At 37.4% G+C, this 27434-nt stretch overlaps 2 protein-coding genes across 2 annotated transcripts in view; one reads left to right on the top strand and one right to left on the bottom strand.

Annotated features, from left to right (window-relative positions):
• Nucleotides 1-884: 884 nt before the first annotated feature.
• LOC139736915 (ER membrane protein complex subunit 4-like) lies at nucleotides 885-8210 on the bottom strand. The gene is made up of 5 exons (XM_071647592.1): nucleotides 8057-8210; nucleotides 4790-4907; nucleotides 4069-4222; nucleotides 2168-2328; nucleotides 885-1335 (listed from the first exon to the last, which is right to left on the bottom strand). The coding sequence occupies exons 1-5, from the start codon at nucleotides 8131-8133 to the stop codon at nucleotides 1300-1302; spliced, it is 546 nt and encodes a 181-aa protein (XP_071503693.1). The 5' UTR covers nucleotides 8134-8210; the 3' UTR covers nucleotides 885-1299.
• A 7813-nt stretch (nucleotides 8211-16023) lies between these two features.
• Nucleotides 16024-27434, top strand: part of LOC139737230 (membrane-bound transcription factor site-1 protease-like) — a 28712-nt gene continuing 17301 nt past the window's right edge. Inside the window, exons 1-7 of the mRNA XM_071647909.1 lie at nucleotides 16024-16479; nucleotides 19148-19299; nucleotides 22324-22492; nucleotides 23573-23664; nucleotides 25765-25882; nucleotides 26404-26624; nucleotides 27097-27213. Coding sequence (XP_071504010.1) covers nucleotides 16224-16479; nucleotides 19148-19299; nucleotides 22324-22492; nucleotides 23573-23664; nucleotides 25765-25882; nucleotides 26404-26624; nucleotides 27097-27213 — 1125 coding nt within the window. The 5' untranslated portion in view covers nucleotides 16024-16223. The remainder of the gene's footprint in view (nucleotides 16480-19147; nucleotides 19300-22323; nucleotides 22493-23572; nucleotides 23665-25764; nucleotides 25883-26403; nucleotides 26625-27096; nucleotides 27214-27434) is intronic.

Raw genomic sequence — 27434 nt, forward strand, 5'->3', positions numbered from 1 at the left:
ATTTCAGAATATTTCTATCAAATAATCCACAGCTGGAATTTACTTATCGTATGGATTTTGGTATAACACTTGCACTGTTTATGATGCAAAAGTAGTGAGAGTACGCACGCTCAACACTTCTAGAAATTCTCAACAAGAAACTGGTATTTTTAGTGATATGAGTTCAGTGTATATGGCTGAATAAATATCCATAGAGGAAGGTCATACACTGTTTTATCTACCTCCAAACCTCACTTTGCTAATCACCTCGGTACCATGCAACACCTGACTGGCCATTTATGATACAAACTTGCCCTGCATGGCAAGATATATACACACAGTAGCACATCAAGCATCAATATGAAATGTTGCATAAAGAAAAGACTGCCCGGACTAAGCACCTTCCACCATAAACAGCTCATCTGAGTATCACTAATTCTGTTTCACTGTAGACACTGACTGCTGTGCTATAGTGCATCCCTTCTACAGTATCCTTCTTTCAAGAGCAGCTGCTTGACACACTATATTATCTGTGGAGATTTTCTCTCTTCAACAAGCAGAACTACCTTCTATTTCCGCTACATGTCAATGCATTATGTAATTTCCGCCACTGTCAGTCAATCTATCACGAAATAAACAGAGAACTCCCATTGTTGCAAGCACAATGAGACTAAGTGAATTGCTTTATCAAAGCACTTGTGCATCATAATTATACTGTAAAAGACACATAATTATAAAACAAATAATTGATAAAAGGTGTGATGAAATATCACATTATGAGATAGGTGTCAGATTTTGCTAGCAGGGGAAAAATGGAATAAAGAAATAAAAATTGTTATGTAATTAGACAATTTACATTGGAAATAACCAATGGAATGATTATGGGACTTATGATTTCCCTGGCATGTTTTTTGTATGACATCACAGAAAAATTCAGTTGATGTGAAAATATAGGAAAGATCCTGTTTCAATTTTGGAGGATCCCATGCCTGCTTTTAATCAAGAATAAAAGAATTTGTTACTCATAACCTTTCCACTGAGAGATCACACTCAAAGTACACGGTATCCCCCAAAGTGGTCTAGTGGCTGGGGATGGACCGTCCAAACAGCAGCAAAGTGTAGTTGATTATCCCTTGACAGTTGTAACACAGCCTATCTCAGGTTGCACGTGTGTTTCAGTACCATTCCTGCCCACAAGTAGGATTCACATTGGCAACAGTATGTAGTATACTTTCTCCTCAAACTCTCCATTGATTGCACAGCAGGGTCTATAATATTTGTGTTCATTTTCTGGCTCCAAGCTTTCACTCTCCTTTCCCATCACAGAACCATTCCACCTCCTGAATACTCCACTCTCTGTAGGTGAGAAAAACAGAAAGGCCAATAGAGAACATACAAGCAATATACTGAGTATGACCTGAAGGGTAATTATTTAACAGATGATAAAGGAAATTACAAAGCTTGAAATCAAAAAGTTTTTTGAAGGGTTTGAATTGTTTCGAGACATTGGGACATCTGCTGGAAATCAATTACCGCTTGCACACCAAAATTATGTTCAGAAATATAATGACAGGGATAATGGTGATGAGAATGATTCAGGATCTCAATTCTTGTTAATTTGAGACATTTGTGATTAAAGCTGCTATCAAAATAACCAAGAAATATCAAGAAGATATGAGATATTCTTATCATAACTTCCCTAATATTCCTTGTAATGAATCAAGGGTGGTATCAGTGGAAAGGTTCTATTTTGCTCCATCTGATGATGGATTTTAAAAAAAATGTTTTAAAAAGTCTTCAAATTCAAATAAGTACTTTGTATCACCTTTTAAAGAGAAGACAACCTCAACTCAACCAGTTTGTATGGTTCAAATCTGTTACCTAATCACTCAGGCAAGTAATCAAAATAGGATGCAAATAAATATGCACAAGCAGGAGTTTAGTCAACTACACATAGACAGAATAAATGATCATTGCTTGAAAAGAAAGCAGGAAACATTGGGGCAGGGAAGGAGAGAGAGAGTCCTTATAAGTTAAAAAGTTTACTTCTGATAAATTAAACTACAAAATGAATGCAAAATTGTCATTACATGGGTGTTAAGCCTGTATACTAAATCCATTACTGCATCTACTGAAACTCACTTCCCAAATACATTCCAATGAATAGGTCAAAGCTGAACAAACTCACCTGTTGTGGCTCCAGAAACGACAGCCAGTCTGATGAGTGTGTAGGTAGCAGCCCCATGGATGAACACTTGTAGAGGGCCAGGGCTATACCGAGCAGGTTGGCTATGAAGTAAACTATCTTCTGAATGAGAGCTTGAGGACTACCTTCCAGCATCTTGTATGCTAAATTCAGCATGGTGGGGTGGGGTGGGGGGGGGGGGGAGGGAGGGATAAAAAAACAATGTCTGTGTGAAACCAAGTGCTTCTGCCAATTCTGTCACAGAAAGAACATTATCCACTTCTGCAGCAAAAGTTTATGGGACAGATAATATTACATATAATGGTATAAAGATGCAATATATATATCATTGCTGGGACGACAAGACCTCTTATCTGCAAAATATCAAATGTTCAGGAGAGCAAAAAAAAAAAAACATGGCAGCCAAAGCACTGCATCAAATGGGAAAGCCTTTCCTTTGACATGCCAGGTTGGCTTCATTTTGGACATAAGACATCTAGGATTTGGACAGGACATCACTTAATTGATTATCTGACCATTAATCCAAAGAAGTCATTTTCACCAAAATTTCAGATACGAGGTCTTGTCACCCCAGCAACGATATGTGACACAGCAGCAGCTTTTCAAGAAAGACCCAGGAGGCTGAAAAAACGTAGGTGGTTTGAGTGCATTGATCTTTATACGCTGCCTACTGGGGTATACTAAAAAAACAAGAATAGCCAAGAATAGTGCCAAGCATTGAAGCGCATGTTTTCCAGGCGAAATTTGTCAGCTGTGTGTGTACTTAATATCATACATAGAGATAAGTGATTACGTTGTACACAATTGATTACGGGGATTCTCAAGTACAGTCAACCTTACTTTCAAAAGTTGACCTAACATAAATTGAATAATTGCCTAAGTCAAAGGTCTTTTCAAGTCCTCTTCTCTTTACATTCTATCGATTTTAATCTCTCATAAGTTGAATTTTCTCCAAGTCGAAGCTATTTCTTCAGTCTGAAAAGATTTCACTTAGGCAAGGTTGACTGTTTATCCCAGTCAGGCCAGGTTTCCCACTCTGTTGTATCCCCATGCTACTGCAACCGAGTCTTTACAGGTACAGTTTACTATTGGGAGCACAGTGATTTAAAAAATGTTTGAGATATCACATTTCATGCATATGTGTAGATCAGTGGTATCACAAAACCTCCTACCAAATAAAAATTTTGCAATAAAGCCTTGAAATATAAGGAGATATCACTATTTTTCTCATTGAACCGTAATTGTTGATGTTTAAGTCTAGAGACATTTTTATTATAATCATTGTTCACATTTTGTACATTTGGCAATACTTAACATTAATTATACTAATTCAAATTTTTACATTGGTTGTTTCTATCACTAACTCACATCTTAGAACTATTATGAAGCACCAAAGCTGGCTATTTGTTTCATCTGTGAATGGTAAATTATGCTTATAATGTCCCACATATTCATAAGAGAGAAGGAAATATAAGAAAGAGTGAGAACATGCCAATCTACATGAGACATGAAGCAAAGCCAAACTCTTGGGCCCAAATTCACGAAGGTGGTTCAAATGACACCATAGTTTAAACCATGGACAAAAACCATGGAGCGCTAAATGTCGCACGGAATATTTTGTTGCGAATACAGTCATTTTGTCAATGAAATGATTATTTTGTAATGAAATGTCAACATTTTGTAACTAAAATAAACATTTCGTCCACAACATGATAAATTTGTAAACGAAACGGTCATTTTTTCGTCGACGAAATGACCAATTTCGTAATGAAATATTCCGTGCGACACTTGGGGCTCCATGGTTTTTGTCTATGGTTTAAACCATGGTTTCATTTGTACTACCTTTGTGAATTCGGACCTTGGTGTGCACTCATTGAACCCACTTGCTTTGAGGGACATCAGAGCCTGGATGGGTCGCCATAGCATCATGCCCACCATCATGATGGGAAAGATGGAGATGGAGCTACCCGCCATGTACATCAGGAAAAGATTCATCGGTAGCTGCTTTAATGGAGCCAGAGCTATGTCCCAGCATTTCTATTGAAGACAGGAGGACCACAAAAAAGACAACAACACCATTAGGAATTGCCAGTTCAGAGAAAATAAAATTCAAACTCTTATACAGTAACTCCATTTGACACACACACATACACACCTGCATGCAAGTAAATAACACCCACAAGCAAATTTGACTCAGTACAAGACAATACATTTGCTAATGTCACGTCACAAGAAGTTTTGTTTTGTTTTGTTTTTTGTGCTTGTCAGCTAATAAAACTTGAAATTCACTCCCTTGCTTTGTGCCATCCCTTTACGGAATTCCTGACTCCGCCCCTGTTATCACATACATGCGCTGTTTTAAAATGGGAAATGTGAAAGAAGCAAGTACATAGTTTAACTTTTGCATCCATACTGTAGTATGTAGAACCTCATGTACAACTTGTACTGCCATTTTGATTCTGAACTTAAAATGAAAGAAAGAAAGAAAGAAAACCATGGAGAGCTTGAAATTACAGGTGGTTTGGTTGTGGGCATATCTTATAACATGCTTGTTACAATCTGGATTTGAATGTCATGTGATGCCATGGGACTACTGTACCTCACCTTGACTACCAAACTTGAGTCCCTGTCATGTTGTGCACTATCAGGCACAGAACGCTCAAAGTACCCTACTGGTGCAGGAAGGTCAGCAATGGCGGGTAACTGCCTTTCACTTCTTGGCCTGCATGACAAACATTAGAAGTGGCATTCATGATGAAAATGATTGCAACAGAGAAAACAAAACAAAACAAAACGATGAAAGTCATGTGGTACTGACATCTGATTCGGTAAACAGACAAGCTGCCTGCAAATACTTCTTGAATGAAACCAATCTCACTGTATACATCTAGGCTTTCAAATTAACCACCTGAGCAAAACCAAAAAACAAATTTTGAAATTCATTTTGAAGAGAACATTGTATCAATCACTTGAATCAAATACAAATTCTGTCTAGGTCTTGTTTCTAGAAAGTTGACTGGAAGTGATATGCCCGTTCAGGTAAACACTACATTCTATTGCAATGTTGGCGACAAACAAAGTTGCCAATCATTTTCTCTGTTGTGAACATTTTTCAATAGTGATGGCATTTAATGGAACACAATCCAACTAAAGTTAAACTACAGGAATTTCAAAAGGTTGTTTTAATGTGACTCATGAAGCTGTCTTGTGCTGACATTTCTTTCCATAAAAGAACTGTGATTTCTGAATGCATTCAAGAACATGGCGCTGAATTGTCCATGATGAGCAAATAGAAATGAAGTTTAGTCAGCTTTACATGTTTTCACACTACCCTAACAACAAATGAATAAAGAACTGTAAAATCTACTATCATTTAATACACAATATGAGTTTTGTTTGTCAGAAGTGATAAGAAAAATGACAAAATTGGCTTTCCAGTGAGGATAGTTTCAAATACATTGTACTGTCACAGTATACAGCTTTTTTTGCACATACCGGTACCTATATTTGTGAATGAGATTTACTTTAATTTTATTTGCTTTATCATTAGTACAATATCACTTCATTCAAAAAACCCTCACCTACTGACCTACGTTGTACATGTAGCTTCGACCTCTAGTGACCAAATTTGACCGAGCGCAAAAGGAAATGGGTGTCTAAAATATGCATTGTAGATCACAAAGCAGTTGGTGGTAGAATTTGGGACAGCATTTTAGCTGAAATCATGGGCAGCTTGTGCTTGCTTTAATAAGTAAATAAGTTAGAGTAACTAGCCCATGACTGGTACAGCACCATGATTGGTACACTGTACAGCCTAGTATTCTTTGACACGCTGAAGCTATTAATAATTCATAGCCTTGTATAAAAATCATGTTTGAAAGATGTAGCCTGTTAAATCTTCAAATTAACAGTAAACAGGGCAGCAAAGACCAATTATAAAGTTTCATAAAAAGTTTTTGCTTTTCATAACCTCTTGCCACACTAGATTTCAAGCTGGAAATTAGCAGGCGAGTTACAATGTAAGATGCGGTCCTCATTTTGGACCGCTATTTACCATTTTTCGCGCACTGAATGGTGAATAGTCATCGTTTGTACTTAAAGTGAAGTTGGTGGTGATGTTCAGTCAACAGCAGCAAGATTACAAATGACTAGTGAGCTCACAGAGATACATTATACTACCAGCTTTGCCTCCAGACAGCCCTGTGCCATGATTGGTACAGCTGCACGATTCTTATGGGTGATAATGTTAAAGCATGCAAATGAATGAAGTTGTATTACAGCGCGTACAAATCATGTGTGTACGTACCAATCAAGGACGCACTGTACCAAACATGGCCCCAAAGAAGGTAACGTGCATAAAAAACGATCTTTTTGCAAAATTTCATGTATCAATTTTATATCTTAAATATGCATTTAGAATGTCATTTGACACACAATGTTCCAAAATATAATATGCTCAGGACTTCATCTAATTTGGAACGATAGCACGCGCCTGAAAAGTGAAAACCCTTAAGTGTGCCAAACTTGGCTTGGGCATGTTACCATACTCTACAGTATGTACAAGCAAAAAATAAAACACAGCCAACACTGTCTGTGGTGTTGGCATTCAAAATGAATCTTCAAATTGCTAACTAACATTAACAAAGATGAGTGCATCAAACCCTGATCATCAAGGCGCATGCATGCACATACAATGTATGTACAGGACCTGGTACTACTACCACAATTCACAACTGCTGTGTGGAATTCTTTTATAAAGTTTACATCCATTGAAAACTGAAAACTGTTTGAATAAATCAGCCAGCGGCAGTGGCAGTTTGAAGTTGGAACTCCATCTCTCCCCTATAACTTCCTTGGTACATACGTACAAGAAGTGAAATTCAAAACACAAACAAAAGGCAATGCCATTCATTGCATTGGGGCATTGGTGGAAACTAACTGTGGAAACTAGAAATTAGAAAAACTAAAAGCAGAGCAGGGCCCAGAAGTGATTGGACTGGTATCAGCGCTGGTGCCATTGCCACTATTAATATTGCCAGGTATGGTAAATTACCTATACCATACCAGTCGGTATCTAAAACTAGATCTATTATTATTGGTATTTTATTTGATTGGTAATTTACTCTACTCGGCTCAAATCAGAAATAGGGTCTAGCTACATGTATAGGCAGGTATCCTATTACCGAACAGTATCCTATTACCGAACGCGTACATTTTCAATGGAAGCCCATTAAAACAACTCGAATACGCGCGCATCCATTGCACTATGTACGCACGCGCTGTTATCTCACAAGGGAGGCCGGCGCAGAAAATTGCTAAACTGCAGAAAAAAAACAGAAAATTTTAGTAATAATCGCTGAAAAGTTGATGTTTGTTATTCTGCGTTAATAACATTGACCGAAAATGCAATGCCTAAATTTCCCCATACAGAGGGGGAATGTTCGGTAAATACAATACGATTTGCGTTGGTAAAAAGACACGGTTTTTGTGGAAGGGTTATTTGAAATACAGATTGTGTTAAGTGCGTGGCTTAGTTTTCAAATAATACTGATACAGCTAAATTTATCAGAATTTTAATTATCTTCTGGGAGATCTTTAGCTAAATTGAAGCATAATGTTGCCCGTCTGGAGAAATTAAATAAAAATCGTTCGGTAATAGGATACACCTCCATACCGGTACATGTACGTCTCTTGTTGGTGATATGGATGATACTAGCATTTGTGACTACGGTTACCTTTATATACTCATTTCACTAAAAACATAATCCTGCAAATGATCCTTGCCATAGCTCACAGTGAATACATTACAAGTTCAGTTTCATACAACACATCTGATCGTTGCTATTAAATGCGGGTCATGCCTGGATTTACCTTGCTGTGAAGTCGATGGCCCATTTGTGTCGCCTCCCTACTCCACGATTTAACATGATATTCTGTTGATTTGCCATCTCCAGGATATAAATCAGGATGGATTCCACTTGTTGACTCAACAACGGTTTCAAATTGAATTTTAGATCAGTGGCGGTTGGGATGATCACGCAAAAGATGTGAAACTTTCCTCACAGATTTTTTTGTGACTGCCGCACACTCACAGCAATTACAATATGATGGGACTAGACTAGCATGCAATCTGCTGCATGCATAAAATGCATGCTAGTAGCTGCCTGTAGCTGTTCGTTCTCGTACGTGTAATATGGATCACCACTAGATGGCGCTATGCCCATTACGATTTCCGGTGTGTGTACAGTGTGGTCTGCGCTGCCACTGCGTGTCTTGTGAAGTGTGCGTGTGTATTACACGGGTACACACACTGGGTATGAGCCATCTGAGCCGTCGAGAGCACGACGAAGCGAGATAAGGACGGTCTTTTGTTGACAACAGGTGAGAGTAGTATGGCCACATTAATCGCATTTATGGAAAATATTTACATATGGATGCCTTGAGATACATTTATAGCTTTGCCTTTAGTTTCAGATATAGCAAACTCTCATGATTTTCTGATCATACCTGTGAAATGATATATCCAAGGTGCCTGAATGTGTACGGTATCATGCGCATCGTGATGAATTACTCTAGACCATCCATTTTGTACATGAACATATGTACAAACGTACAAGTGTGGGCAAGTGTACTACACATACATGTATACGAATGGGCGTTTGTGAGAGTGTGTGTGGATGGAATCGAACCTCAACTAGCAACTTCAACTTGTTTCAACTGCAACTTGCACCTGGTACCTGTGCGGATTTGCAGTGCTGTGTGCATAGATCTACTATTGCTTTTAATAGTTTAGTGTCATCCTCATACATTTGACTCCATGAATTATTATGCTTGGGCCATTTTCGACGATAAAAAGACAGAAAAGTAATGACTAAATGGATGGTGCTATGTTTTCCATGTGATTTTTTTTAAAATTAATATATGGTCTGTTGTGGCTGACTCCATAATGTCAACCATGGTCAACAGTCGGTCCAGGCAGTTTTTTTACTTTGCTGTGAAATCTTATTCAAAACGAGTCAAATCATTACATGTATTACAGTACAATACTGTACAACTGTACCTTGTCTGTGGATGTGCTAACCGCAGCAGCGACCCCAATAAGGACCAATACGTACCGTTACAGCGCCCCGCGACGGGGTTATGGATATGCTGGCTTTGAAATGGAGAGGATAACGACAACGTTTGCGTTGTAACGATGTAGAGTAGCGGACCCAGTTTGCGGCAGGTTAATTGAGGCCTTTTCAAGGGAATTTAGTTGTATTTTGGTAAAACAGGCAACAGAAATTATTATTATTTATTTATTTATTTTTTTAATTGGAAGAAGTACCAAAGGCCTCTTGACACTGCATCACAATTTTGTATGATGGACAATTACCCTTGTCACACGTACATGTACATGTAAATAGGCCCCCTAATCAATTTTATGCAGAAAATTTGCAACCACCAAGACTGCAAGAGGACCCGGTTTATTGTGGTAGGGGGGTCCAGTTTGCAGCACCACCCCCCCCCCCCCCCCCCCCCCAAGAATGCGAACTGCTTGATGACCTCGAGATCTTTTGAAGTTGTTTTAAAACTGGCACTTGGGTAACTCGGGTAACAGTGACAGATTTTCTAGCAGAAACAGAGACTCAAGTAAAGTCTTGTTAAGAGAGCACAGTACTAAATGTGCACTTGATATCCATGTAGATATCTCAAAATTCCACCCAACCATATTGCACCAAAATCACAGGATAAAGCTATTAGTTTTTTTCCAATTACTGATTCACATGAATTTGAACCAAATCAATCATCGAGGAGTGTCAATATTAACGTTGACTTTCACATTGTCACTCACAACAACTCGCTCTTCTTACAGTAAGTCTTCGCGAGTGATCGTGCCTGCACAATACGAAACTGAAATCGCTAATTTGTAACATTTTATGAACGGTGACTTGACGCGGAGCTAAAAAATAGTGTGCAGTGATTGTACATGTAGCAAGTTGACGATGACTGAGTCAAATAAGTGTGCATGTCTATGTATGTGTGTCTCTGTCTGTCTGTATACAATACAGTATGTGCATGGTCTTTATAATATGTGATATGTGTAGGAACTATATTTACTCATCCCGCTTCTTCAACTTACCATGCACTGTCAATCATGTATACAATAATAATGATTTTTTTTCTATTTTTTTTTTTGTTGCTTGAGGTTACTTGAAAGATTGTCGCATAGTAACTGACTATCATTATTATTATTATAATATTCAGCATAAGATTAGACTAACTTCAGTTTCATATTGTGTAAGTAGGCAGCACAAGCCGCAATCGCTCATGAAAGGCGAAATGTTTTGAGCGATGGCACGACAGTCAAAGTCGATATCCACACTTTCTGAAGACCAGTTTAATTCAAATTTACATGAGTGATTGGAAATAAGCATAACTTGTGACTTCAGTGCAATTTGGTTGAGTGGAATTTGAGTTATCCAACATGTACATCAGTACATGGATACAAAGGCACATGTACGTTAGTGCGGAGAATACTACTTTCTTTTATTACTTGTGCAGATGTCTGCCTCATTTGATGAATCCTTGATTCTGATTGGTTGTAAGTGGGGCATAAATTCAACAATTGTCCTCAGTCTCATGCCCTCATGGGCTCATACAAATTGTACATGCATACTACATCTTATTTGTAGTCATAGTACCCACACTGCCCCCTATACTGTAGTGCCAAATCGCCCAAAGAGGTCTCAACAACATTATATAAATGAAGCATGTGAAAGTGTATCTGTTGACACAATATTAAACCAGGATAATCATTAAGACTGAATAATGATCTTTACTTGTACACACACTATGTATTGCAGGGGCAGATCTACAAGGGTTTTGCTTGGGGTGGGGGTTAAACCCCTCCCCCCATCCACTACTGTACTGTACACTGTACATTCTGTGTGTATCAGATGTCAGCCGCATGATACTTTTTTAGATACATTTGTATTATACTAATTTTAAGTTGGCCTCAATGATGAAATTGCCAAGTCTGAGAAGGTTTCTAGTCTAGATAGAATGTACAGTAAGCATAAGGCCAAGTAAAAAAAGAAACCAGTTTCTCGTCCTCGCGCGCATCGATTTTGGCCGCCGCTTCGATTTTTTTACTATTTACTATTTTCAAAGTGGCGCTGAAAATACCAAGAAATTCATAATTCTCGTCCCAGCCCGCTCCCCGCCCGCATCGAATTTCAGTTGCCGCATCGACTTTTTTTGATATTTACTATTTTTTCGGCCGCCAATCGTGATTTCTCATTGCTATTAAAATACGCCTTGCGTCCTCTACTTAGTACAGCTGTAGCTTCTGTAGTGCGTATGTAATTAATATAACGCATGCATTTCACACTGCGAGCTCGGCAAGAAGGAATGACCCACAAAGCAGTCGAACTGTAGTTGGATGGGCGCGCGGCGGGCCTGGGCTGTGTGATGTATGTACAGTGCACTCGGTACGTCGTGAATGCGATAGCGGCAACTTTTTTTTCGAACAATCGCTGATATTCCACGCATATTTCGCGCATTGTTCGTATTTTTCCCCGTTTCTCATATCTGAAGCGGATGAATTGTACTGTGCAAATGCTTGTGAGGATTGTATCGAGTTTGTATGTATACATTTTCATGTCATTGTGACTATGTGCATGTGTGTGCAGTGTGGGAAGGTACGGTGCCAGTGCAGTGGCCGTGCCGGCCGCGTATGCGTGTCTGTAGCTGTCAGGGTCCCCATCCCCCTGGTCTGTCAGCTGTCTGCACGCACACATGAACACATTCGAATGTGTAGAGGCCCATACACTCTGCTCTGTACAAACGTTGCATCTGACGGCGATATACTAGTTTGTATTCTATTTTGAAGAGAATATGAATGCGCTTTTCCAGCAAATGTAGAATTATTAAATGGGTGTATCTACAAATGAATAACTTTTCCACGGATTCTGGTTTGTCTCGTATTTCTGCGGGATACTTTTCTTTACGATGTAAATTCATGCACGGCCGTGAGTCGTATCACCTGTAGTGTGATTGAATCATTCATCATCCAAATGATGAGTGATTATCAAATGTCTTTTTAGAACATGAAGAAACATCTTTAAATGTTTAATGCTATAATGCCATATCAGTATCATTTTGACATCCATGTACCGGCCAGTTTCCAGTTGAATGTGCTACAATTGTACTGTGAAGAGATGCAGATAGGCCTACAGCGCAGCATGTGTGGACACAAAAAGTCACAAACACCAATGATACTGTAAATAAAGCAGTGTTTTGAATATCATGGAATTTATTTCAGTTGTACATTTGTTGATAGAGTGTTTTATACCTGTTTCAATTAATAGCACAATACATCAGAATTGCAAGTACACTGGTATCAGAAATGCCATTACAACACTAAATACCATTATTAAGATGGTCATTTTCCCTTGACATCTGTAGTGGAAAGGAAAAGCAAATGGGCATTTCCACGGTAACTCACGTTACGTTTTGAACTCAAAATTAGGTTGTTGAGATCAATATCCTTAAAACCTAATAAGTGATATGAGTTACTATATGTGAATGAGTATCATGCACCTCCATCCTACCTCACAGCAACATTACATCCACAGACTCTTATGAGAACTATGAGAAAAAACACTACAAATGTCGGTAACTCACGTTACATACAGGTGTAATTTGGACATGCAAAAATTTGGCATGTCTTATATTCAAAAGTTTCCTCAAACAAGAAACAGAGAGACTTTAAAGTCTATTGTGTCAAAGTCATGGACTAACAACATACAATGTACATCACCGAGTATGGTAAAAATTCAAATTGTCTTATATTCTCCAGGTATCGTCATGTGAAGCGGTAACTCACGTTACGGTAACTCACGTTACAGTTTGTCCACATGATCACAAGACGATTTTTTGTCTTGATAATCCAAAGAAAACTTACCAAGACAACTTTTTTTCACAAACAAACTCCATGAATAAAGAATCTAAATTGATTTGAACATTGATCTGACAGTAATCAATCCCATTTTATCCGTGAGATTACCAAAAGGCAGGAAACTTTACATTTAGAATACCAACTTGAAGATAAATTTCATTTTTAATTGAGTCGTTTTCCAAGCTTTCATTTGTACTGAGACAAAAATTGTATTCAACAAAATGATATGAAACAGAGTCTATTTCATTAAATTACACTCTTTTCCAGTTAACAAATACATCAGAAATTGAGGATTTAATTGAGAATTTGATTTGATTGTTTTTTTATTTTACTAGATTTAAATGGATTTCAGGCTATCAAGATAAAACAAGTCATCCATAAACTATTCCATTCAATACACTGAGTCACGAGACTAGAGACCTGTACATTTAAGTAGTCTGTGGAGAGTTTAAAGGTTCAGAAATGAAATATTTCAATAAATCTTTTAACTTTTAAACAATGCAATTCATATTCCAATCATTTAATAATTGTTTGAATTACTCAATAATCACTTGTTTGTACGTTTGATTTGTTTACAAATTCTTATACGAAACTGATACAGAAATTAGACTTGAATTACAGAAACTGCAGATAAATTTTAGTTATCTGCTACCAGTATTGATCAGTTTAATAAAACATGTTCATAAAATGTTTTAGCCTTAAAAAACAATGGCTTTGGTCTATGAAATGTCAAGTAGCCATTATTTAGATTGTACATACATGTAAAAAGTATATACCAGTATTTTCTAGAGTAATCAAGCAGACTGAAGCAGTAAATCCCAGTGAAAAACATGAATAGTAAATATTTTGTGATCAGGAGGCTAACTATTAATATCACAAAATGTTCATATTTTGCTTTAAGGTACGTGTACATGACTGTCCAGCTCTTAAAGAAAATGTCTGATAATGAGGTTCACATTCAACAAGTTTTTGGTAATAGATCAGCATGTAAAGTAAATTATAGTAAACATGGAAAAGTTTCATTGTAGGATTTTGCAACAATATAGCTAAAACCTCAGAGTAGAATAGTATAAAACACATAAGCGTGTCAAATTCACAATGTTCAGTTCTCAAAAATCTCAGAAAAACAGCAGGAAGTGAGCTCCAATCTTAAAATTGTTCATACAGTGTACATGTAAATGTTTCAGCCTCATAAACAATGGCTTTGGTCTATACAGGTAGGTATAAACTATGAAATGTCAAATAGTAATCACTTGAATTACAAAAACAAGAACTTTTCAAGAGTAATCATACAGTGATTATCCCAATCAGGAGGCTATTAATAGTCATCACAAAATTTTGATAATTTGCTGGAACAAGGTCCATGCAGCTTTAGAAGAAATGTCTTTTAACAACTAAAACCCTTTCGTAACAGATCAGTATACATGCACTGTAATATTAAATAGTAAATATGGAACAGTTTCTTTCAGAAGTTAACATGTGATGAACATGTGTAATTAATACATTGTACATGTAGACCAGTTGGTTTGGTGATAGAGAGAGACCAAGAGAATAACAATATACTGGAAATAGAATCTTAATACAAGAGTTCAGCAATCATGTACTCATTGGTTACTTACAATCACAACCTTCATATAATTTCTTGGTATTAAAGAAAAATCATGTCGGTAACTCACGTTACATTGTGGTAACTCACGTTACATGGTAACTCACGTTACAATTTTAAGACCTCTGTTATGAGAATTTGAAGCAAAGACTATAGGTCCCATCATATTTCTTGGATGTGTGCTGCATAGTTATTTGATAATCCAAAATACCATGTCTCAGTTGGGCATAGTAAAATTGCTAGGTTAAAAAGTTCATGTTTCGGTAACTCACGTTACAACAGCTTCTCGAGCTATGTAAGAGCACGCTGGTGTCCGAAGTACATATCTTATATCGAGGTCTCCACTTTGTTTTCTGCTAGATTAATATATTTTTGATTTGTAAAACCAAACAAAGTTTGATTTGAGCCTCAAATATAAAAAATAATCACAAAGAGCAACAAAAATGCATTTTTAGGGATTTTTAGGTCAAAAAATGCTTTCTGGCTTCAAAAGGTGTAAAAATGCACGAAAGGGAACTTTTCTTAAAAGTAAAGTTGGTTTCACACACTTCAAACTATGGCTAACAAAGTAAGATTATCAGTTGTCCTGAAATATGCGGGTAAAATTTTGGTGGTCATGTCGCACAACTCACGGAAATGCCCAAATGTATTCAGAACTGCATGCATGAAGTTTCATTTCCAGTATGGTACATATCTATATCTATTTGTTTGAAAATGCACAGAGTGCTGGCAAGACATACACTTGGGACCTGGTCTCTCATAACACAGCTACCGCATACCTGAGTGATATTTCATTTCATAAATTGGATATAGAAAATAGTAAAGCCCTCTCTCGTTACCTTTCTCAGAATTACGGGACGAGAAACACATGTTACTTTCATTTTGACAATCCTTGAAAAAATAGTAAGATATCAAATAGTAAGGACCTCCCTCATCGCCTTGCTCAAAAAACCTGGACGAGAAACTACTTTCTTTTTTTACTTGGCCTAAAGTATTACTTGACCGAAAGAACTTTTTTTTTTCTCTCTCTGTGACAGTGTCATAAAAGGAATGTGAATACATTTATATTTACAGCTGTAGATGTGTTTAGGTCTATATGTCTTATTAGTATCCTGTGAGAAAAAAAAAAATGGAATGTGTGACAGTAGATGTTACCTTTGCGGTTTATGGTACGTAGTACAGTTTGTAGTTGCATTTGACTGTTTGTGATGTTTATGAGATGAAACTTATTTACTGGTAATGCTGTTGTGTATTCTTTAGTTTCAGGCTCACTGAAAGAGCTGCTTTGTGCATGCAACAGTGAAAAGCTCTCCCCAACTGACCTCAAAGAACCATGGAAGGCTGCTGAGATGATAACTCGCAACATGGTGCATAGCCATTATCTACTGTGGAGCATCGCACTTTCCAGCCATTGCACGTGTGGAAGAACTTCCGTGAGCAGACATTTTTTGTGACGCAGGACTCTTCCGCAGCTGCTCCGAGAGTTCACCATGCACCCTCGTCGCCATGGTTCCTCATCACGGGGGACCGGGATGGACGCTAACTGTCGGAGACTCTTCTACGTGGTGTTTTTACTGACAGCTCTTGTCGAAGTCAGCTTTCAGCTCGATAGATCCGTGCAATATTCGCCCTTCAGTCTGGACTCCAGTCTACACTTGTCCTCGGCCACATGTCCAGGAGAACCGCCACATGCCTCAAGGAACTTAAAAGTTTATACTCATTACACCACAGAACGAGTCCAAGATGGTAAGACAGCATTTCTGTTTAATTCTTAACATATACAGTCCTTTCCATATCGTTTGGTGTGTGTGCAAGATGAGTATATCACATTTATTGCTTTGCACAGCATTATATTCTCCATTGTATACTTGAATCAGAACAAAAATTTGCACAGTTTCTACTTGATACTGAATAGTTAGTCACTAGAAAGCAGCACATAGCCATAATATACATCTGGACTTTGGTTTGATCCATTCCATGATGATTCCTTTGCAATGAGAAATATGTGTTTATGTGTCTTCAACTAAAAATAACACAAATGCAGAGTAAAGGTCACAGTACTTGAAAATTAATATTTCGAGAGTTGCGTTGCATCCTGCTTTTGCCTGCAGGATAGATTTCTATGTGTTTGACCACTGCCTCCCACCCCCCCCCCCCCCTGACACACACACACACACACACACACACACCAAGCTCTGTGGCATAGGAAGGCATGTAATAATATTTTGTTTATGGCTGCATTTGTGTCATTGATGTGACCCTCCTTTCTGCTTACTACAGGGTAATGTACAAAACTGCATCAATTTTGTATGTTTGTGTCTGTACCTGGCGTCTCATGAATACAATGTAGCGCATATTTGATTTAAAAAAAAGTGGAAAAATTGCTCCATAAAAAAGCTCAAATATCTACACACTGCAGAGTTTTTGTAACTCTGTGGAAATATATGATTCGAGTCGAGTAGGTGATCTGCTGTCATACTGTAAGAGAATACTACAGCTGGAGATTTACACTGTAACTACCATTCGAAATAATTACAAGATTTGGAGCTTCTCTTTTTGGTTTGTTTTTTGTTTTGTTTTACATGAGGATCAAAGTCTCAAAGTTACATCAAATAAATCTTTGAGCTTCACATACTTGGAGTGAGTCAGATTGTGTACCTTTGCAGAGTTGAAGTATTTGCATGTTTGATGTACATACGGCATAGGGGCACTATCTTATCAAACCTGACATTTGTAGACCTCAAATATTGTGTCATACAAGTGTACTAGAATATCAATTTATGAATGCAAAGGTCAAGGAGTTGCTGAATATTCCTCCACGAATGAGCAGAGAACATTTGAAGGCCCATGTTTGAAGATGTGCTCTTTTAAAAAGTTATTGATTAGTAGTATGAGGGTGCTACACTGTACATAACTTCTTCTTTTTCTTTATTTACTACTAAGCAGATTTTACAATTGTCGCAGAGCACTTGCCCAAACATGTATTTTACTTGCCTTTAATAAAAGAAAAACAGTCCAAAAATATAAGAAAATTATATAGATAAAGTTATAGGGATGGTACAGTATTGGTGGAGATGAGAATTGGGCTTTTAACTTTTTGCGAGATACCAAGAAACCACTTATGATAGTAGTACAGAGCATACCATTTTAAGAGGAATTCAAAGTTTATTTGATGAAAATCGGGTTTGGAATGACTGAAACATCCCAAAACAAAGTAAAACAAAGCGATCGCAATAAAGTGTAGGTCCCACACTTTATTAGAATCGCTCTTTTTGGGATATCTCAGGCATTTCAAAACCAATTTTCATCAAATAAATGTTGAATTCCTCATAGAATTACATGTACATGCTCTTTCATGTTTCATTAGAGGTTTCTCATTATCTCACCAAAAAATGTTAGAAACCTGAAATTAGGTCTCAACCAAAACTATACGATCCCTTTAAGGGCTCGATGAAACACAATCATTTGAATTTAATAGCACATGTTGATTCACACGCTTAAACACATTGGAGTAACAAACTTGGTTCGATGGAGTGTTGACTTGCATTTCAGTAGGGCTTCCTGACATACATGTAGGTGTTGGAAAGTAGCTGAAATGAAATTAAAGTGCATTGTATCACTAAACAGTCATTATCTTTGGGTTTCTGCATGGTTAAGTTTGAAGGAGGGAAAAGTGAAAAAAAGGTGGCTTCGAAACTTTTTCCTTTACCAATTCAGGCAAGCATTTTATTCTCATTGTTCCAAAACATTTGCCCAACTTTGATTTTCACTTGCCATGGGCAATCAGGAGCAAGCGCGTAGCACCTTGCATGTACAGCTTTCAGGGAGGATATTCAGTGGGCTACAATATGCAGTTTAAAGGGTGTGTACAGTTCTTGTCGAGGTGAAGATTTAGCTTTTAACATTTTGCGAGACATTCAGAAATTACTCTTATGAGATGTCAAAGAGCATGCAGTTCTAAGGGGTATCAAAAGTTTATTCGATGAAAATCGGTTTTGAAATGGCTGAGATATCCAAAAACAAGGTGAAACAAGGATATCCTAATAAAGTTGTGGCATGTCGCCTTTTATTATTAGCATTTTTTTTGGATATCACGGCCATTTGAAAACCAATTTTCATCAAATAAACGTTGAATCCTTCTTAAAATTACATGCTCTTTCATATTTCATAAGAGGCTTTTCATTATCTCACTTAGGAATGTTCAAAACATGAATCCCTACCTCAGCCAGTACTGTACAGTCCCTTTAAGAGAAAGATAGTGATGAATACAGAAACAGAGAAGTGAAAATAGGAAGCGGGAGAGATTGAAGTAACCTCACATCACATGACGTGGCATTTCTTGAAACTGAAAGTGCTTTCCGTTCATCTTAGTACAATATTGTACCCTCTCGATTTCTCTTCCTTCATCTGGCAGAGTTCATCGTTGTATTCAACAAATACTATACGGCCAAGGCGCGGCATAAATACCTCTGTGCAGCGATGAAAAGCAGCAATGCCAGCTCCTGGCAGATTGTCTCGCGAGACAACCCCGCAGCTCACTATCCCAGTGACTTTGATGTTGTCAAGGTGAGAAGCTGTGTGCATGATTTATATAAGTATTACTATACATGTACTTGATGCTTAATTCTTCTGCTATGTTGCTGTAATGATGATGATCATAGATATTATAGTATTGATGATGATGCGGCTCATGATAGCAATGATGATGTCTGATGATGCTTGATGATAATAATTTGATACTAATGACAGTGATACATGTACAAAGCTGTACATTTACTTGTACATTAGTAGTGGTGGTCTTCTATGTTGCTATAATGATGATGATCATGAAATGATAATATTGATTATGCTGCTACTCATGATCGCAGTGATAATAATGACGATAATGATACTAATGACACTGATAGTAGTGGTTGTAGTAATCATAATATTAGACAAAATTTATAGTGATGATGATGATTATGATTATCGTTAGAATTGTCAGTGTGATTATAGTTGGTAGCAAAATCATTTGTAATGTAAGCAGGAGTGTACACGTCTTTTATGTATGTTAGTGACAGTTATATGGCCAAATGATGATAATAATAATAATAATAATAATAATAATAATAATAATAATAATAATAATAATGATAATAATGATAATAATAATGAAAATGATAATAGTAATGATGCTAATAATAATAATAATAATAATGATAATGATAATAATGATAATAATACTAATAATGATAATAATACTAATAATGATAATAATAAAGGCAATGATAATAATAATAACAAACAACAACAACAACAATCAGCAATGGTAAGAATGATAATTGTAATGGTATCCCTGTCATTGTCGTCTTGTCATTATCATTATTATTGTTAGGCATTTTAACATTGAGAAATGTAATCATAACTAGCACAATAAGTTGATGGTGATTTGTGAATGTTATGGTTTCTGTACACAGTATCGTACCTCAAAGACAATGTACAAGATTGTACCATAGATTGTACCAGGAAGGATGAAGCAAAACGTATGCTGATAGTGTGTGAATCTTTCATATGAATAGCTCATGTGCCCCAAATCCTCAATTTCCTGTCCTACTTCTGTGTGTTACCTGAAGCAGATGAAAATTTGGATCTCTCATCACTGGAATGCAGCAAAAATGATTCCTCAACTGATCTAAACTACCATGAAGAGAAAATAGTTATTTTAGGCATTAACATTATTTTGTCTTTCTTTTTTCTGAAGTAAGCCATTTACTGCTTTAAATCTGATTTTTATTGTGCCACTCTCTAAATTGGCAACTTTGGTGTCAGGTTGTTTTTTTTTTTTTTCCAGTTTGCTGTTTCACTGACCTGTCTGTGTGTGACTTTTGAAGATATTGTCAGACAAATAACAGGCACAACCCAATCAAGTACATAAGTGAAATTGTGCACTCAAAAGGCTTAGCTTGGTACTAGATGTCAGCATCAGTTGAAGCCATGTGCTGACCAGTACATGTTTGTCTATATTGTACCTGTACTCAGCAAAAACATTGCGAAAACGATGTGTCATATGAAGTACTGTATACAAGTATTAGAACTCTTCACTTACATTTCTTTTGCATAACAACAGCATAACAACAGTGAAGCAAATGTAAATAGAGCATTCTAGTCTAAAGGGCTAAGTATCAATCACATAATGTGTAGTGTCACAGTACAATGTACTGTATCTCCAAATTGACTTAGACGAATGAAGTGAAATCCTGTCAAACGGATTTGAAGAACTTTTATTGAAATTTCACATATTGTTGTAACATGAAAGAAAATGAAATATTTCAGTGTTTTCACAGTCATGTAGGTCACAAAACATTCACACGAATGAGCTAGGATTATGATGTCATCACATCACAACACTCCTGCAGTTATTTAGTAAACTGCAAGTTTTAAAAAACAAACAAAAAACAAATCCCATAACTTAGCATAATGTACTTGTATAGTGCATTGTTCTGTTTATTCACTTTGTTGTATCTACATGTAGCTAGTCAACTGAGTAACATCCATACTTTAAAGGACAAGATCACCTTCCTAGACATGTGGTTTGAGTGAATGCAGCAATATTAGTAGGACACATCAGTTAGAGTTTGAGGAAAATCGGACAATCTGTTGAAAAGTTATGAATTTTTGAAGTTTCTGCTCAGTCACTGCTGGATGAGAAGACTACTACAGCTGATGATGTCACATGAGTACAACGATATAAAAAAAATATAAAGAAAATTCAACATATTTTCACTTTTCTCGCATAATAAGAGAATGCTTGACTTCCCTCTTTCAGAAGGCAGGGAGAATGATAGTACCCTTAACATACGTCACTGACAAGTCGAGGAAATGTGCACTTTTTTCAAAAAGTAACATTTTGTGAAATTCCCTTTATATTTTCCTTATACTGATGTACGCATGTGACATCATCAACTGTAGTCTTCTCATCCAGCAGTGACTGAGCAGACACTTCAAAAATTCCTAACTTTTCAACGGATTGTCCGATTTCTCTCCAAAACGTTCACTGATATGTTCTACTTATAATGCTGCATTCACTCAATCCACATGTGTATGAAGGTGAACTTGTCCTTTAATGAATACCACAGTTTAGATTTTACACACTCTGTTAGAAGTGATCATAGTAGGAGAGAGGGAGAAAGAAAAAGTGATCATATGATTGTGATGTTAAGGAAGTATTGTGTCACAAACATTTGGGTCATGCAGGGAATATTTGTGTGCTCTTTGAGTGAGATTGTGCAGCATGCATACATGTACAATATTGTGCTAGGTTTTGAATCATACCAGTGGTATGTAGTGTGTGAATGTGCTTGTTTACATCGTGTTCAATTGTAATTTTTGTATATAGTTTAGTCCTGTTAGTGTGTTGGGCATGGTTGTGATATATTTTTGTGTGTGCTTGTCATGGATGCATGTGTGCTTTTGGATCGGCATTTTTTTTTTTCTTTCAGTTGCATTATTACAGTGTATTAGCTTGCTTGTTTATTGTGCAAATTGTGTTTTTACTTCGTCAAATTTTGGTTCCTTTAGTTTCCGACTGCTTTCTCCACCCAAACCTTCCAGATATCTGGAGCAAAGAAGGCTGATCTCGCTGCCCTGTCTGACCATCCAGCTGTGAAGCAGGTCACCCCACAAAGGCGGGTCACTCGCTCCATCAAGCAGGTGCAAGGTATGTGCCCTTTGAAGAAAAGAAAAAAAAACCCAAACAACCAACCACACCAGGATAACAAAAGTGCCCACTCTCTGTCTGGTCCAGTAGCCCCAGGCTTGCCAAAACATTAGAAGCAGTTACTGTACTTGTACAGTATGTTTGCACTATTACCAGTAGTGGAATTTGATTTCCTCCGCATACTGTTAGTAACAAAACTTTTACTGTAAGTCACTGATGGTAGGATTGGCGATTCTTATTAAAAAATGAAATGTTATGGAATTTTTTAATACTGTCTTCATGACGTTGCCCAAGCAGTGTAACATGAAAATTGTTCTAGTCTTCTGTCCGGTCATGAGGGCTTAGGCATTCTTTAAAACAAAGCTTTAAAAATTCATAACTGTGCAGGGATTGTCTGATTTTATTGAAGTTCACTGATGTGTACCATTCATAGTTTTGCATTCAATGAACACACATATTTTGGGTAAATTTTCCCTTTAACAGTTACAGTCTTTGCAAACATGTTAAGTCATAGTGGTGCCATTAGGCCATTTGCGTACGACATACACTGTACATGCACACACATTGTACCCACAGTATAAGCCACGTAATGAGTGTCGCTATTACACCATAAACCCGCACATTGGTGTTGTTGCCAGTTATTTCAGTCACTGAATAACGAGGCCATTTATCAAATTGTCATTTTGTGTTGACACACAAGAGTTAATGGTTTTTTTTGCGTCGCATTTGCAAAATTGATTGTCCAAAAATGTTAATTTGTGGTGTGTGGGAATGTGGCTATTGTTCGTCTGACAATCAGTATGGAGATGAACAGATAAGATAGATGATTGACTTGAGTACCGGTAATATGAGAAGGGGACAGAACAGTGAGATGGACTTGGTCATTCAAGGCAAGCAGATTGAGTGTAAGAAGGTGAATGATTGAATGAATGAATGAATGAATGTATGTATGTATGTATGTATGTATGTATGTATGTATGTATGTAGGAATGTATGTATGAATGAAGGAAGGAAAGAAGGAATGAAAAGGTAAAAGAAAGTTGCAGTTGAAGTCACTGAATTCCATGCTGGTAATATATCTTTGTGCATGACATTGTGATCCCACAGAACCAGGTGATGAAACTGGTGACACACACAATGCAGAGGTGGAAGTAAATCCCAATGAGAATAATGATGTTTATGTCAGCCGTAACTGGACGTCATCGAGAAAAATATCTAGAACCAGCTTGGGAGTGGTGAGTCTGATTTCCAGAAGTGCAGCAATTTAACCCTAAAAAGGCCAGTGGGGGGGGGGGGGGGGGGGGGGGTGTTTGAATCAACCCCCCCCCCCTCGACATTTTTTGCGACTACTCCGCCACGCGAAATTTTTTGACCGCGCCGTTCGCTAACTTTTAACTTTCAAGTCTCGCGCATCTTTTGACACCATTTTCGCAAAAAATCGCACATACCGTTACGACGCTGCATAACGTTTTATACATGCCTGTCAGACAGAAAATTGCTCAAAAACGTGATTTTGTGTATAAAGTCTATGCAAATTGAGTTTTCTCTTCTTATTCATAAAGATATGATTATTTTCATTTTCATAGGCTGAAACTAATTAATTTTAGCATAATTATGCTTGAAATAGGTTCTGTCATAAATTTTGCGGAAAAAAAAGGATGAAACAAAATGTCGAAAAAACAACGAAATACATAAGAAATTCATAAAACAATAAAATACATAAGAAATTGATTTTGATACCAATTTTTTTTTTCAAGTACATTGTTAGGAATGCTACAAAGAATGTTTTCACCAAAAATTAGGATTCTAGGAGCTTTAATTTCTGATTTAGAGCAAAATGTATGATTTTATGCATATATTAGCATAATCAAATATGATGATGAAAATTTCCATTTCTGTTTGTATAGCTTGGTAGATTACGCCACAGGTAATGCATGTGCCAAATTTCATGGCATTTGCGCGATCGACGGCCGAGATCTCGGGAGGGGGGGTTTGAATCAACCCCTCCCGGCCACAGAACACCCAAAAAAGCCCGGCCTGGTTAGGGTTAAAAAAAAAGCAAGATTTGACATAAAAATCAGTAATTTTAATCAAAGCACTGAAATAAGAGCTTTTAACTAGTGAAGATTTTGCCCCAGTTGTTTGTTTTGGCTGCCAAAACACAAAGTTACTTATTGCTTGTGACATATTTCTTTTTCAAAAGTTGATCTTGTTTTTATGTAACATGAAGGTGAATGATTGTACACAAGACACACTATGCCGATGATCTCAAGGTGTCTGTTAATCACAGTACTTAGTCACATGGTATTCAGTCGCACAGTGCCACATGTAGTGCTCGTAGTGCTCAGTCCTGGCGCAGTGCTGGTGTGCAGTCAGTTGCTGTCGGCTTTAGCTGATTACCACAACACTCTGACTCATAATCACTCTGCCAGTCTGAATGGTGCTATTTGTGAACTCTTTGCAAGTATGGCATTTTGCAGTATCCACAGGCTGTGCCTGGTTGATGTGCCCCTGAGCAGCTGTGTACATTGTCATTAGCAAGTCATTATGTGAAGGGTTGATAAAAAGAATGATTAAAATATCAAGCAGCAACATCTAAGCTTGAGCATAGAATGTAGTTAATTGGGTTTTTTTATACACTCTGACAAGTATTGTGTGATACACATTTAATTCTAGATGTGAAAATCTAACTCTCTCTTCTAGAATTCCATGTGATACACACAATAGTCTTCTGTGTGTATCACAATGATAGTCATACTATAGTAATAACAACATTGTTTGTCATTGCCCCTTTTCACTATGTCAGGGTACTCTTGATACATCAAATCCACACTTCCTTGTCAAAAAAAAAAAGAAATGCATTTTTCTATCTCTTTGCTATGTCAACACTAACAGTATATTTCTCCCTTGGCATTCCTACTTGCTTTTTTGGTTGGTTTCTTTGTTTGTATGTTTTCTCTTTTTGAAATATTGAATGAGTACCTGGGCAGGGTAACATGCTATGGTATCCCTAACTCACTCCCTTGATGTGATTCATTATGTGAATGCGGTTATGGGAGAAAAAGTATTTGTATCACATTGGTTAGAGTTAACTGACAGAAGACCCTGTAGTACTGATATGTGTACATTTCCATCATGCAAAATGTTAATTTTTTGGCATTTTTTCTTCACAGTTTTTAATCAGCACCCAGGATAACTAAAGTTCCTTTGCACCAAAAGTACCAAATAATGCCATAAAGATATTGTGTGACAAGGTGTCTCTACCACACAGGCTGGGTTCAAAACAAGCCACAAGATGTATTAGGAAATGTGCATCCATGTTTTTTACCCTGCAGAATGGAAACTTTTGGCACTCAACTGGTCGCCACACAAGTCGACGTCTTCTCAGGGCCGTACCAAGGCAGATCACCAGCGCCTTGGAAGCTGACCTCTTGTGGGATATGGGCTTCTATGGTAAGGCTGTGACTTCTACTTAACCCTTTAGCAACTGAAGATTCTGTACATAATGGCCTATGGTTCCCTCGAAGGGACAGCATTATTGCTCTCATTTTGACAATTTTCACTCACTGCATGTTTATTTGTGTCTATTATAAGTTAGGCTTATTTGAAAGCCTATTATGACTTTACCAAGAGAATGGTGTATCACAGAAATAATTCTGATACATTTTTGTTGACCTTAACCGCCTTCAAATTACATAATTATATATTCTATATGAACAATAAACAAAAAAATGAAAAAACATAAAACTATTAAAAAAGGGATTGGTGGTTTTGATGGTTTCAGGAGTAATAAGACGGACGGTTCAGTTACTAATGGGTTAAATGAGCTACACTGTATTAAAGAGATACTGGGCCTTTTTATGTTGAGAAAGGTAATGTATAGTCAAGATATTTGTATATGTCGTGCAATGGGCAGGCAACATATTTGTGTATGTCGTGCAACTGGCAGTCAACATATTTTTCTGCCCCTTCAGGTGCTGAAGTGAAGGTGGCCGTATTTGATACGGGACTGAGCGAAAATCACCCGCACTTCAAGAAGATCAAAGAGCGGACAAACTGGACCAACGAGAAGACGCTGGACGATGGCCTGGGTCATGGGACGTTCGTGGCGGGGGTCATCGCCAGCCACAAGGAGTGCCTTGGCTTTGCCCCCGACGCCGACCTCTACATCTTCAGAGTGTTCACCAACAACCAGGTAAGACTGACTTATCACCTGTCACCTATCTCTTAGTCTGGCTGACTATTGGTGTTTGTGTGTGTGTGTGTGTGTGTGTGTGTTGGGGCGGCACAACTGTAGATTTTACAGCCAGTTTCCTCCACTCCCCGTGGTCCCCAGCTTTTCTCAGTATGCCGTTCCAGTGAGGGAACTGTTCAAGGAGGGGCGGGGGATGGAGAGGCAGACAAAGGAAAGACCAGAAGACAATATCAGAAGGTGGACTTGCTTTGACTGGAACAGCATATTGCGAAGGCTGACTTGACAGTTTGTTAGTGAGAGCTTACTGTCAGGTTTAATGTCTTTGAGGAAAGTTTGTGAAATATCCGAAAGCTTAATGAAGCCACTCAACCACTCTGTGCTCATGTAGACATGTAAAAGAAGAAGTTGAGATGGAAATTGCCTCATTTATTTTTTTCTTTCTTTTTGCCGTGTTCTTCAACTTTTTATTCAGGTTTCATATACATCCTGGTTCTTGGATGCATTCAACTACGCAATTTTGAAGAAAATCAATGTTCTGAACCTGAGCATCGGCGGACCTGACTTCATGGACCATCCATTTGTTGATAAGGTGAGTGTTGGGTCATTTCTCATGACAAACCTGTAGGTAGACATCTCACAGTATGTGTGTCTGAAATTTTACTTCCACAAATTATTGAAACATGACCATTTTCATGTACACACCATGTTGAAGATGCTTCAAGAAGTTACTTGTTGTAAAAGAATCATAAGTGATTGTATTTGGATGAAGATTTTGAGGGAGTTTGAATTGCAACTGATTCTTTTTTTTTA

The sequence above is a fragment of the Diadema antillarum genome, unplaced genomic scaffold (assembly GCF_040938485.1).
Source record: "Diadema antillarum isolate AM-2024a unplaced genomic scaffold, OU_Dant_1.0 scf00000028, whole genome shotgun sequence".
NCBI lineage: Eukaryota > Metazoa > Echinodermata > Echinoidea > Diadematoida > Diadematidae > Diadema > Diadema antillarum.